Consider the following 13879-nt stretch of genomic DNA (forward strand, 5'->3'; position numbering starts at 1 on the left):
CTCTCGTCGGCACAGTCGCACATACATGGCCATGGAGTTGCACAACCTCGTCCGCATAGTCACACATGAGTTGTTGTGGGAGGTGCTCATGCCCGGCCACGGAGTTGCACACTCTCATCGGCACAGTCGCATATGCATGGCCACAAGTTGCACAATCTCGTCTGCATAGTCGCACATGAATTGCTGTGGGAGGTATCCACGTCCGACCACGGAGTTGGGACATCTCACTGGAAGGAGGCAACAAACGAAGTTGCACATCTCACTGGAAGGAGGTAGTTTGGGGGTGGAGGTACCATAGAGGAAAACTGCACGTCGACGGTGTACGAGAAAAGTTGCACATCCCTGTCAGGTAGTTGCACATCGACGGCTAGTCAGTTGCACAAAACGGGACAAAATTGCACAAAAAAAATTCGTCGAAACATACTCATGTGTGATCTAGTTTCAAAGAGCACGCCGCGAGGGTTCCAACAGTGAAAACGGTTCTTCATTTCGATACGCGATTTGAAAGTTATGATTTAAAAAAAATTGAAACCATAAATTAAATGCACAACAGAATAAAGCACATGCACTCTACATCTAGGAGATAACCGTTTCGGACATTTAGTACGTCATAAAGAAAAGGATCGGATGAAAAAAAATCTAATTAAAATAAAGGACAAAAAGGACAAGGCATTTCTTTTTATGGATTAAAGATCAAAGTTTTCCTATTTTGGCCGGCTGCTCCGGAACGCCAGGGAGCAGCTGGCCGCTGTGTAGACGCGTCCAACTTTTTTTTAGTGTGGGACACCACAGTGTTAACTTTAGGGCTACTAGAGGTGAATTAATTGGTTAGTTTTGTGGGATAAGCAATCCACCGTTTGCATCCGTGGATCAAGTTGAGCTTGGCAGCTGCTGCGCTACTGCAGCAAGAGACGCAGCATGGGCCAATTTCAGCTAGAATTCTTTTCTTTTTTCGAGGGGTTCTGCGAGAATTCGTGGGTCGCAAAAATGAATTAAAGAAAATGCTAACACAACTACACAAGTACACAACTCACAGTGGGCCAGAACTTCTCAGGTCGCGAAAAGCAGCGAGGCCTGAGGCCCATTTTGGTTGAGTTCGAGACTTCGGGACCCTTCTCACTTCTCAGTCGAGTCCTCCTTGCTGTCCCAACTCCCAGAGGCCGAAACCCTCGACCAGTGCGGCGGCCACTGACCACCGGCCGCTTTCCCCTCCGCCTCCGGCATTCTCGTCTCCGGCGATTGCCTGCTCCCCGCCACCGCCCTCGGTAAGATCAACTCCTTCGCAGGCAACCCTACCTGAATCCATCGTCAATTCGGCTCCCTCGCTTCGCTTGCTCACGACATCTATTTACCGCAGCGATGTTTTCCTCAAAGCTACGCCCCGCCGCCTCCAGCTCCGGCGACCTGCCCGCGGACGCGCTGTGCGAGGTCCTCCTCCTCCTCCCGGCCAAGGAGCTCTGCCGCCTCCGCGCCGTCTGCCCCGCCTGGCGCGCCCTCACCTCCGACCCGCTCTTCGTCGCGGCGCACAAGTCCCGCCACCGTACTGCGCTCCCGCTCCTCGCCATGGGCTACTGCGACGGCAGTGGGGTCAATGGCGTTGCGATTTCGGATCTGTCGGGCAACGTCGTGAGGAGGATTCCAAGCACCGGGTATGAGGTTGTTAGGGTGAACATTGCGTCGGGTGATGCCATTGGCCGGTTCACAAGCAAGGACGATAGCATCTGTGTTGTGCGCACGCGGCTAGACCTCGTCTGTTTCAACTGGAATTTCTTTTCTGGGTCCTTCTGGGTGTTGAACCCAGCCACTGGAGCTACCATCGACTTGCCATTGGGCTTCTCTGAGGAAATTGCGCATGAGCTAGAGGTGAACCCAATAAAGGAATATAGCTGCAGGCGTGAGTTGTTTGCTTTTGGGCAGGTCTCCTCTAGCAAGGAGTACAAGGCGCTCCGCATCTCTAGAGTTGATGACCGGAAGGTATGTGAGGTTATCACCTTTGATGACACCAACCATGGAAGCTGGAGGAGAAAGCAGGACCCTCCGTCCCATATCTGTACCAGTCACAGGATGAGAAGTGTGGTCGTCGATGGGGTGGTGTACTTCCTGATGGAATTTTGCTACTCTAATTATGAAACTGGAGTTATTACCATTGAACCTGGTAGCGTAGCTTCCTTCAACCTCGACACAGAGGAGTGGACGGGTGTTCTACGTGGCCCAGAACAGCTGGAGAGGTTTTTGCAAGAGAACAGGGGATACACTTACTCAGGACTTGAACGCGAGTTATCATTGGCTGAGTTGAACGGCTGCTTAGTTGTGGTTCATAATATTTATGACATATCTATGGACTTGTGGTTTTTGACAGATTTTGAGAAAGGTCTTTGGGTCAAGAAATACAGCTTGCCTTCACATGTTGCTAGGCTTTTTTGGTATCCTTTTCTCATGTTGGATGATGGGAGAATTTTCTTCAGTGGGATGGATTGTCTGGAAGGTATATTAAGTGGTGGAGAGCAAGGAGAGGGATTTCTGCAATGTTATGATCCAAGGAATGGCACATGTACTGATGAAGTAAAACTGAGAGATCCCCGGTCAATCGGCATTTACACAGGAAGCCTGCTGAGTTTATAGAGTAGCTGTCGCTAATGAGGTGAATAATTCATCGTACTGGCCGTTTACCTTATGTTGTAATGTGAACAATTAGTGAGACAGTGGACTGATGCATGCAGTGATGAAAAAGTACTTTTGTGCCTTTCAATTAAAGTATATTATCATAATCTTTGATAACATTTTGCATTAGAAGATTTGCAGTTTTTGGTTCGTTCCATTTTGTATGGCAATTTTAGGAGTTTGGTCAATAAGTTGCTACTATATGCTATAGTCAGTTCGTAATAAACAAGCTTTGGGATGTGGTCTTTCAAAATATAATACACTGCTCCTAGTGCAACATATGAGTACATGAATGCATAATTTGTTCCTTTCTTCAAACAGATAAGGATTTGCTAGGTAAACAGTAACATGTTCCATGAAAGTGATCTTCAGATAACGATTTGCTACTATGAAGCCAACTCTGAAGATCAATGCTTATTGTACAAAGAGTTTGCTTACTGTACTCTGTTTTGCTTTTTGGCGCTGGGAGCTAGTTGGATACTTGGATTTTGCTAATTTTGGTCTTGTGACTGGTCTTTTGAGTGTGTTTGGTCTTCCAGTTTTATACTCCCTCCGTTCCTAAATACTTGTCTTTCTAGGCATTTCAAATGACTATCACATACGGATGTATGTAGACATATTTTAGAGTGTAGATTCACTCATTTTACTCCGTATGTAGTCACTTGTTGAAATGTCTAGAAAGACAAGTATTTAGGAACGGAGGGAGTATATGCTTGCATCTGCATTTATGTGGATGCCTTTTAGAACATGGTCTCTGTCTTTTTCTGGATGAACTCGGAAACATATATTCAGTAACGAAGAAACGTGGTAAATTCTTGGAACAAGTCAGTTGTTTTTGGTATACTAGTACTCCCTTCGTCTGAAATTACTTGTCGCTCAAATGGATGTATCTAGATGTATTTCAGTGCTCGATACTTCCATTTGAGCGACATGTAATTCCGGACCGAGGTAGTATAATTCTTTCAGTGAACAAATAAAATTGTTGACTCTAATGAAGCTTTTAGTACCTAAAATCATCAATCGACTTCTAAAATACTTGCTTTAGAACAAGTATCTGCGCTTATGTGGATGGCTCGTAGCTCTATCTTATATCTTTCGGATGAAGCTCGGAACATATATTTAGTACTGAAGAAACTTGGAAAATTTTAAGAGCCAGTTTGCTTTTGGTTAACGCAGTTTAGTCCAGTTTGCTGATGTGCTTCATCGATTGACTTCTAAAACGCTTGATTTATCTTGCATCCATGGGCGGTGCGAGGCCCCAGGGCCTCTGCCTGGGGTGTGACTGCTCACTCATTCGGTGTGTGTAGCCACTGTTCATCATTGTAGATATTCTTACTGCTTGCATCTGCAATGCATACTCCATCAAAATAAAACTTTGGCCGAATTGGTGGCCTCCCGCTGAATGGAGGCCGAAAATCCTTGCATCTTATTGGGACGCATGTAGGTTATAGTCCATTGATGCCAATCAAATGTATAATGATTGGTACAAGGTCAAGGGCATCTATAAAGGTAAATGACGATGAACAGGTATGATAATCGATGGTTTTCGTGAAGCTCATTAGTTATTTCAGCTTCCCAGTCATGCTACCCATTTCTTTGTTTTCCATTCCCCAATCAGACAATAGTTGTTGACCTCGTATGTATAGGCTTGACATAGTTGTCAGACCCATGATTCTGAATTAGATCGGAGTTTTGATCGTATGATCTCGAACGATAGAATCTTAACTATCAGAATTGTTACAACGTAGATTCTACTAACCAAAATCATAGAATCATCAATAGTGGTTACTTTGGATCGTAAAGTTGTAAAATCATACAATAGAATCGTGATTCTGACAACCTTTGGCTTGAGGCTGATCCAAATCGCTTGATGAATGCAGAATCGCCACGTGTATGATATTTTGATCTTCTGATAACAACATCAATGCTACCTTGGAACTCATCTAATGTCTTCATATCCATTGTACCCTTTGGAGTGGATTTATATCTTAACATGTTGATCCAAAACCTTCGATTTTTTTTTTCCAGTGAACTATAATATTTTTGTGGCATTTTGTCAAGGAAACACATAGCAGGATTAGACAAAAAATACAAAAAGTAGAGAAACAGTGACCCAATATAGATTCCCTGCCATTAAAACGAAAATGAAAGCAACAACATTGCGCCATCATCTTGACCTGTAGCATAGAACAGAGGAGAGGAGATGAGGGCGTCGACAAACCGACACCGCACAATGCCATGGATCTGGCGTGGCGTTGGCATATGAGCTACCACCGCTCCAGATTCCTCCTTCCACCTCGTTGCCCTCGACAGAGACTCGGGGGAGGAGAACAGGGCCAGATAAAAGCAACGGATATGGATCCAAGCGTTTCTTTATTGCCAAGGGAGAAATAAAGAAAGAGTAGACCTAGCACTACACACGAACGTGCCCCTTCCACCCCACTCTTGCGGACATCATCGAAGGAGGAGAGGGGAAGGAGGGAGCCCGAAATTCACCGCATGGGACCGACCTCACTCAGAGTCAGTCTATGGGAAGAGAGGGGGAGGGGGGAGGAGAGAGAAGCATCTAACTGAGCTATTGCGGTATATATATACACGACTCAGTTGCTTACAAAGCTCCATGATGTGTGCCAACCCCCCAAGAGAGCGTAGGGGTGGTTTTTCTCGGGTTCTTTTTTCACATGCATGGTTTCCATGCGGTTTTACATGCAAACCGTGGTTCACCCGATTTAGTGTTTTTCTTCCACTTTTCACTTTTTTTCTATTTCTATTTTTTCTTTATTTTGAATTTCATTTTCCCTTTTAATATTTTATTCTTATATTTTTATTACTTTTTGTTCTTATATTTTTCAGTATTAAAAATGTTCATCGTATTTAAACAATACTTCTCATGTACAAAAAAATTAAAAAAGTGTTATCATGTTCACCATGAATTTTTAAAAATATTTATCATGTGTTTAAAAAAATATTCAATGTGTATTCCAAAAAGTTCAAAGGGTATTTAAATTTTTTCCTTATTTATTTAAATGGTTTTTATGTATTTAAAAATGACCATTGTGTGTTAAAAATATATTCATCATATATTTAAAAAATATTAATCGTGTATTTCAATTTTTTCCATAGGGTATTTAAAAATGTCTGTCAGGTATTTATAAGATGTTTTTGGTGTATTTTAAAAATGGTCATCGTGTATTTTACAAAAAGCTATAGCTATACAAACACTCTTTAATTTACATGAACATTTTTGAAAAATGTACCAAACTACATGAACAATTTGAAAATTATATCGACAGGTATTAAAAAATTCATGACTGCCATACGTGAACACTGAATGAAAATACTTACCCGATAGACAGTACTTTATAGAACAGAGAAGAAATGAAAAGAGTAAACCTTCTTTTCAGTGTGCTTAAAAAAAATCCTTCTCTTCAGTAGGGTTCAAAAAAAAAAAACCCTTCTCTTTAGTAGTGCTGGGCCTGGCCAATTCCCCAATGCCGCTGGGCTGTAGGTGAGTCCGTGGTCCCGTCCCAATTCCCCAAACCCTCGACCACTGCGGTGGCCACTGACCGCCGGAGCCGGCCGCTTTTCCCTCCGCCCTCCGCCCGGCCGCTCACCGCCAGCCCTCACGGTAAGGCCAAATCCTCCCCGGCACAACCCCATCCGAATCCGCCGTCGATTTGGCGCCCTCGCTTGCTCACCCACGGCATCTCTACTTACCACAGCCGACGGCGATGCCTTCTTCGAAGCCGCGCCCGGACGCCTCCAGCTCCGCCGACCTGCCCGCGGACGCGCTGTACGAGGTCCTCCTTCGCATCCCCGCCAAGGACCTCTGCCGCCTCCGCGCCGTCTGCCCAGCCTGGCGCGCCCTCACCCACGACCCGCTCTTCGTCGCCGCGCACAGGTCCCGCCACACGACCCCGCTCCTCGCCGTGGCCTACCAGGAGGACGGTAACCATAATGGTGTTGTGATTTCGGATCTGTCGGGCAACGTGGTGAAGCGGATTCCAAACACCGATTACGAAGTTGTTCTGATGAAGGTGATGAATCATGCCGCTGGCCGGATCTACGATAGCATCCGTGTTGTGCGCACGCGGCTAGACCGCATCTGCTTCAACTGGGTTGTCCGCTCTCGGGCCTTCTCGGTGCTGAACCCGGCCACCGGAGCTACTATCTCCTTGCCGGTGGGCTTATCGGAGGAATTGGAGCATGAACTAGAGGGAATGATATGGCGCTGCCGAATCGAGTCCTGTGCTTTTGGGCATGTCTCCTCTACCGGAGGGTACAAGGCGCTCCGTGTCTCTAGCATTGATGACCGACAGGTAAGTGAGGTTATCACCTTTGATGACACCAACCATGGATGCTGGAGGAGAAAGCAGGACCCTCCGTCCAGTATCTGTACAGGTCGCAAGGTGAGATGCGTGGTCGTCGATGTGGTGGTCTACTTCTTGATGGATTATAACTCCACATACAATGAGTCCGGTGTTATGACTATTGAGCCTGGTAGCATGGCTTCTTTCAACCTCGAGACGGAGGAGTGGGGTGTTCTACCTGGTCCAGAACAGGTCCAGAGGTTTGTGCAAGAGAACAATGCTTACAATTACTCAGAACTTGAGTTCCGGTTATCATTGGCTGAGTTGGACGGCTGCTTAGTTGTGGTTCATAATATTCATTACAAATCTATGGACTTGTGGTTTTTGACAGATTTTGAGAAAGGTACCTGGGTTAAGAGATACAGCATGCCCTCACATGTTGCTAGGCCTTATAGGTATCCTTTTCTGATGTTAGATGGTGGGAGAATTTTCTTCAGTGGTTCGAATGGTCGACAAGGTTTATTTAGTGTTGGAGAGCAAGGAGAGGAATTTGTGCGAAGTTATGATTCAAGAAGTGACACTTACTCTGATGTGCTAAAACTGAAAGATTCCAGATCCATTAGCAGTTACACAGGAAGCCTGCTGAGTTTGTAGAGTAGCTGCCACTGATGAGGCGAATAATGCATCGTACTGGCTGTTCACCTTATGTTCTAAATGCGAACAGTTAGTGAGACAATGTTCTGATGCATGCATCGATGAAAACACAAGTGTGCCTTCAGAGTATATTATGTTCCATCTCTGATACATTTTGCATGAGAAGATTTGCAGTTTTTTGTTCGTTCCATTTATATGGCATTTTCTGGAGTTTGGTCAATGAGTTGGTATATTGATATGGTCAGTTTGTAATAAAACAAGCTTTTGGATGTGGTGTTTCAAAATATAATACGCTGCTCCTAGTGCAACATATGAGTACAGGAATGCACTCATGTCAATAATAATGCACAGTACCTTGTTCCTTAAAGGTGATCTTACCCTTTGGTGCTTGTGTCACATTTATGTTGTCCTTGAATGTTCAATGCTACCTGGTGTGCATTGGTGTCACTGAGTCACATCTTCTGTTTCACTGTTATCCTTGGATCTCTTGGCTCCTTTCTTTTGTCACCATTCTTTTACTGATTTTTGTGCTTGTAGTTCATCTTCTGCTCCGGTTTTGAAGGGACACAAAATTAATGGAGTCATGATTAATCTGTTTGCTGATCTATGGGTGACTCATATCGAGTGAATATTCAACAAGAAGTCCCATAATCACTGGCTGTGGTAATTTACAAGCTCTCCTCTCCGCTGCTTCCATGTAAAATGAAATGATGGCAAGGAGCTTTTCTGCGATGAAGAGAGAACTCAGAACCCAACTCTGTAGGGCAAGGCTTGCTGTACAAAGAGCGTGATTACCGCACGGAGAGTATTTTCTGTCTTTTGTGTCTGGTGCTAGTTGGATAATTGGATTTTATAGATTTTGGTCTTGTAACTGTAGGATTCTCTCCCATTTTTAGATCTGTACTGAACTATGTGGATGCTCTTTAGAACACGTTCTTTGTTTTATTTTGGTACTGCAGAAACTCGGATAATTTATAAGAACCAGATGGTTTCTTTTGGTATACTAGTAACCATGCACGTGCAAGGCACTTCTCACATAAAATTTATCTTTAACATCCAATGGAATTAATGCCTACTATAACTCTCTTCCTGAACGAATAAGATAAGCTGACTCTAATCTGGCTTTTGCCTGTTGGTACCTAAAATCACCAATCAATTTCTACAAAACTTGCTCTATCTTGCATCTTCAAATTTATAATTTATCTGGTCGAACTGGTTGGCCTCTTGGTGAATGGAAGCTGGAAATCCTTGCATCTTATTGTGTGCGACGGAGTAGGTTGTAGTCAAAATTTTTTTTGCGGGGCTGTAGGTTGTAGTCAATTGAGGGCATGTACAATGGTGGCATATGGATACAGATGCCCCATGACAAAAAGTAGTTTGAGGCACCTATATTTATTTATTTTTCTCCCCAATGCAAGCTACCACTAGTGGGCCTCATTAAGAAATAGAAAATAAAGACTTTAGTACACATGCATCTCTACTTTTCACTCCAACCTTTCCAGCTTTTGACCCCGGACCACACTTTTTCTCTCCAAGCACCTGCCTCCTGGAGAGGATCCCGCTTCTCTATCCGAACCTACTTTACGTCATATCCGATCCTACATGGCATGCGAGGCATCACCCTGGGGCTATGCATTGTACATGCCCTAATGCCACTCAAATGTATAGTGCTTGGTACAAGGTCAAAGGGTATCTATGAAAGGTGCAGGTGAATGACGATTAACATATATTAGGATAATCGACGGCTTACCCGCAGTTCATTAGTTACCTCAACTTTCCAATCATGCCTTCCATTCCACAGTCAAGCAAAGGTTGTTGACCTGGTATCTATAGGCTTGAGGCTGATCCAAATTGCACGCATTTGATCTTGTGACAACAACATCAGTGCTTACCTCGAAAGTCATCTAATGTCTTCATGTTCATTATATTTTGCATCGTACTTGTTGGTCTGGATGTATAGAAGTAAAAACATTAATAGCTTAATCCTGGAATCTTAACACGTCGATCCAAAACCCTCGGAAAGCTCCTTGCAATGAACTAATATTTTTTTTGACATTTTCTCAAGGAAAAGATAGCAAGGTTGGGCAAAAATATATTAAAAAAAGTTAAGAAACGGTGAGCATATACCTGCAGGTGAAAAGAAAAATGATGGAATAAAAAATAAATATGTAGTAAAAATATTCATTGTTTATTTAAAAATGTTCATCGGGTATTTTAAAGCTGTTCATCATGTATTTTTTAAAAATCATTAACTATTTAAAAAAATGTTCGTCGTGTATTTTTTAAAAATCATCCGTTATTTAGACAATGTTTGCTCCGTGTATTTATAAAATATTCATCATGTATTGTTTAAAAAATATGTGAACATTTTTAAAAATGAACTATTTCTTCAACTTCACGAACATTTTGAAGTACGTGGACACTTATTAAAAATAAAAAATTATAATTCGTGAATACTGGTTAAAAATACATACCCAATACTCCTCGTTATAATTCACGAACACTGATTAAAAGTATAATTTATGGGAAATGATTGGGATCACCCGATGGAACACGATGCGTGCGTCCGTCATCTCCGTGGCCGTTGGATCAGATTTTAGTGAGATGGCTAGAAACAATGTATTACCTAGACTAGTTTTTACAACTGAGTGGTTGTTGGGATTTCTCCCACCGCAACAACTGATGCGTTGCGGGATCTGAATCTGGATCTCTTCGAGAGCAGCCACCACCCGTGCTCCTTCAAAGCACCCCCAATGCGTCACCATTGACGCCGGCGAGCACCCCCGTCGCGCCACCACCAAGCACCCTCGTTGTTTCAACCCTGACGCCCGCGAGCACGAGCTCCGCCGTCGTGGTTGTCGCCCGCCTCCACCACCATCCACCCTCTCTCCTCCTCCCTCTTCTCACCTTCATCCAGACAAGGTGCTGGCAGCCGCGCCGCCGCCGAGCACCCCTGTTGCGCCACCGCTGACGCCGGCGAGCATGCGCTCCGCCGTCGCGGTCATCGGCCGCCTCCACCATCACCCACCCTCTCTCCTCCTCCCTCTTCTCGATCGATGGCGCCCGCTCCTGCTGCTACCAGGTGATGAAGAAGACGACCTCCGCTCGACACCGACAACACAAGGCGTCGTCCACTTCAAGGCGTCGTCGACTTCTGCAACATCATTGTTGTTGCAAAAAAAATCGCCCCAAGACCTCTGTTGCAAAAAAAAAAATCACAACACAACCTCTGTTGCAAAAAAATTCTGCAACACAATCTCTGTTACAAATATTTCTGCAACAAGGTCTTTGTTGCAAAGTTGAGAAAAGAAGTTCACCCTGCTAGATCTGTGTCAGATCCGACGACTCGCGAGGCGGTGGATCTTTTAAAAAGGTCCGCCGGCCGACGCGCAACAGCCCCCTTTATTTATATAGAAGATTTATAAAAATAGGGAAAACATGAAAACAAAAATGTGAGAAGAAAAATGAAAGAAAAAAGGGAAAGAGAAAACCTGCTCCCCCCAAACAAAAATGAAAGAGAAAAGGGAAAGAAAAATGTGCCGCTCCGGCTAGGCCTGGCCCGTACCGCGGCGATGTAGGCGAGTCCGTGCTCCCCCCCAAGCCCTCGACCACTGCAGTGGCCGCTTTCCCCCCTCCGCCCTCCTCGTCCACGGCGCTCGCCCCGCCGCCAGGCTGCTCGCCGCCGTCGCTCTCGGTAAGGCCAAGTCCCCCTCGGCACAGACCCATCTGAATCCACCTTTTATTTGGCGCCCTTCCTAGCTCACCCACGGCATCTACTTACCACAGCCGACGGTGATGTCGTCTTCGGAGCTGCGCCTGCGCCCCGCCACCCCCTTCTCCGGCGACCTTCCCGCGGACGAGCTGTACGAGGTCCTCCTTCGCCTCCCGGCCAAGGAGCTCTGCCGCCTCCGCGCTGTCTGCCCCGCCTGGCGCGCCCTCACCTCCGACCCGCTCTTCATCGCGGCGCACAAGTCCCGCCACCGCACGGCGCCCCCGCTCCTCGCCATGGCCTACCGCGACGACAGTGGGGTCAACGGCGTTGAGATTTCGGATTTGTCGGGCAATGTGGTGAAGCGGATACCAGGCCCCGGGTATGAAATTGTTCCGGTGGACGGGTTGTCAGGGGTTGCCGGCGGGCGGAAGTCAAGCAAGGACGATACCATCCGTGTTGCGCGCGCGCGGCTTGACCTCGTCTGTTTCAACTGGAGTTTCTGCCCTGGGGTCTTCTGGGTGCTGAACCCGGCTACCGGAGATACCATCACCTTGCCGAGGGGCTTCTCGGAGGAATTGTCGCATGAGCTAGAGGTAAAGGGGATAAAGGAATGGTGTTGCCGAGTCAAGTCCTGTGCTTTTGGGCAGGTCTCCTCTACCAGAGAGTACAAGGTGCTCCGCGTCTCTGAAATTGGTGACCGAAAGGTAAGTGAGGTTATCACCTTTGATGACACCAACCATGGAAGCTGGAGGAGAAAGCAGGACCCTCCGTCGTGCCTTATCTCTCCCTGTCACAAGATATTGAGGAGATGTGTGGTCGTTGATGGGGTGGTGTACTTCTTGATGGACTTCTCCTCGACATACTTTGAAACTGGGGTTATAACCATTGAGCCTGGTAGCGTAGCTTCGTTCAACCTCGAGACAGAGGAGTGGGGTGTTCTACGTGGTCCAGAAGATGTGCAGAGGTTTGTGCAAGAGAACTACATTTCCGATTACTTAGAACTTGAACCCGAGTTATCATTGGCTGAGTTGAACGGCTGCTTAGTTATGGTTCATAATACCCATAAAACATCTATGGACTTGTGGTTTTTGACAGATTTTGAGAAAGATATCTGGGTTAAGAAATACAGCATGCCTTCATCACATGTTGCTAGGTTTGGGTATCCTTTTCTGATGTTAGATGATGGGACAATTTTCTTTACTCGGTCGGATTATCTGCAAAGTTTAGTTGGTGCTGAGGGATTTCTGCAAGGTTATAATCCAAGAAATGGCACTTATGCTGATGCTCTAAAACTGAGAGATTCCGAATCCATTGGCATTTACACAGGAAGCCTGCTGAGTTTATAGAGTAGATGTCACTAATGAGGTGAATAATGCATCGTACTGGCTGTTTAGCTTATGTAGTAAATGTGAACAATTAGTGAGACAATGTACTTTTGTGCCTTCAACGTATATTATGTTAATCTCCGATACATTTTGTATGAGAAGGTTTGCAGTTGTTGTTCGTTCCATTTTGTATGGCAGTTTCAGGAGTTTGGTCAATGAGTTGCTATATTGCTGTATGCTTATAGCAGTCAGTTTGTAATAAACAAGCTTTTAATGTGGTGTTTCAAAACATAATATGCTGCTCTAGTGCAACATGCGAGCACAGGAATGCATAGTTTGTTCCTTTCATGGAACAGATAATGATATGCTAGGTAAAGTCATACAGTAACATGTTCTGTGAAAGTGATCTCTACTCTTTGATTCTTGTCTCACATTTATGTTGTCCTTGAATGTTCAATGCTACCTGGTGTCACCGAGTCACATCTCTCTGTTTTTCTTCTGCTCCGTGTCTACTTTCATTTGTCCCCATTTTCTTTTACTGAATTTTGTGCTTGTAGCCGGCTCAAGTTTTGAAGGGACAAAAATTTAACGACTCGTGATGAATCTATTTGCTGCTCTTAGCTTGGGAAGCCAGGACGCTGTGTTTCGTGGGCGGCTCATATCAAGTGAATATTTGAAAAGAGGTTCAGGTAATCTCTGGCTATGGCTATGTACAGCCTCTCTTCTCCATTGCTTCCTTGTAATTGTAAAATGCAGAGGATGGCAGGGAGCTCTTCCGCGGCAAGGATGGCTTGCTGTACGTAGAGTGTTTTGGTCTTTTGTGCTGGGCGCTAGTTGGATAGCTGGATTTTGTGGATTTTGGTCTTGTGACTGGCAGACTCTTTCATCTTTTTTGTTTTTGTTTTGAACATGACTCTTTCATCTTTGGAGCTGCTCTTCTGTGGATGCCTTTTAGAACATGTTGTCTATTTTCTTTTGGGGATGAAGATGGAACATATACTATGTACTGAAGAAACTCGAAAAATTTCTAAGAACCAGTTGGTTGCTTTTGTTATACTAGTAACCATGCACGTGCAATGCACTTCTCACATAAATTTACCTTTGACATGCAAAGGAGCTTGGAGTATAATTCGTTGCACTTCTCACAGAAATTTACCTTTGACATGCAAAGGAGGTCGGAGTATAATTCTTTCAGTAAACGAATTGGAATGATTGAC

The 13879-nt window shown here is 44.9% G+C and overlaps 3 protein-coding genes across 3 annotated transcripts; all 3 read left to right on the forward strand.

Moving 5' to 3' along the window:
* The first annotated feature begins 1125 nt into the window (after positions 1-1125).
* LOC109740685 (F-box/kelch-repeat protein At3g23880) lies at positions 1126-2793 on the forward strand. The gene is made up of 2 exons (XM_020299736.4): positions 1126-1265; positions 1358-2793. The coding sequence occupies exon 2, from the start codon at positions 1360-1362 to the stop codon at positions 2620-2622; it is 1263 nt and encodes a 420-aa protein (XP_020155325.1). The 5' UTR covers positions 1126-1265; positions 1358-1359; the 3' UTR covers positions 2623-2793.
* A 3361-nt stretch (positions 2794-6154) lies between these two features.
* Positions 6155-7992, forward strand: LOC109740684 (F-box/kelch-repeat protein At3g23880). The gene is made up of 2 exons (XM_020299735.4): positions 6155-6289; positions 6384-7992. The coding sequence occupies exon 2, from the start codon at positions 6393-6395 to the stop codon at positions 7623-7625; it is 1233 nt and encodes a 410-aa protein (XP_020155324.1). The 5' UTR covers positions 6155-6289; positions 6384-6392; the 3' UTR covers positions 7626-7992.
* A 3189-nt stretch (positions 7993-11181) lies between these two features.
* Positions 11182-12956, forward strand: LOC109740682 (putative F-box protein At1g32420). The gene is made up of 2 exons (XM_020299734.4): positions 11182-11319; positions 11412-12956. Exon 2 carries the CDS (start codon positions 11421-11423, stop codon positions 12681-12683), a length of 1263 nt encoding a protein of 420 aa, XP_020155323.1. The 5' UTR covers positions 11182-11319; positions 11412-11420; the 3' UTR covers positions 12684-12956.
* The last annotated feature ends 923 nt before the right edge of the window (positions 12957-13879 follow it).

The sequence above is a fragment of the Aegilops tauschii genome, chromosome 5 (genome assembly GCF_002575655.3).
Source record: "Aegilops tauschii subsp. strangulata cultivar AL8/78 chromosome 5, Aet v6.0, whole genome shotgun sequence".
NCBI lineage: Eukaryota > Viridiplantae > Streptophyta > Magnoliopsida > Poales > Poaceae > Aegilops > Aegilops tauschii.

What these genes read in the sequence shown, in the direction of transcription:
- LOC109740685 (XM_020299736.4), top strand. Translation starts at nt 1,360, where the DNA reads ATGTTTTCCTCAAAGCTACGCCCCGCCGCCTCCAGCTCCGGCGACCTG.
- LOC109740684 (XM_020299735.4), top strand. Translation starts at nt 6,393, where the DNA reads ATGCCTTCTTCGAAGCCGCGCCCGGACGCCTCCAGCTCCGCCGACCTG.
- LOC109740682 (XM_020299734.4), top strand. Translation starts at nt 11,421, where the DNA reads ATGTCGTCTTCGGAGCTGCGCCTGCGCCCCGCCACCCCCTTCTCCGGC.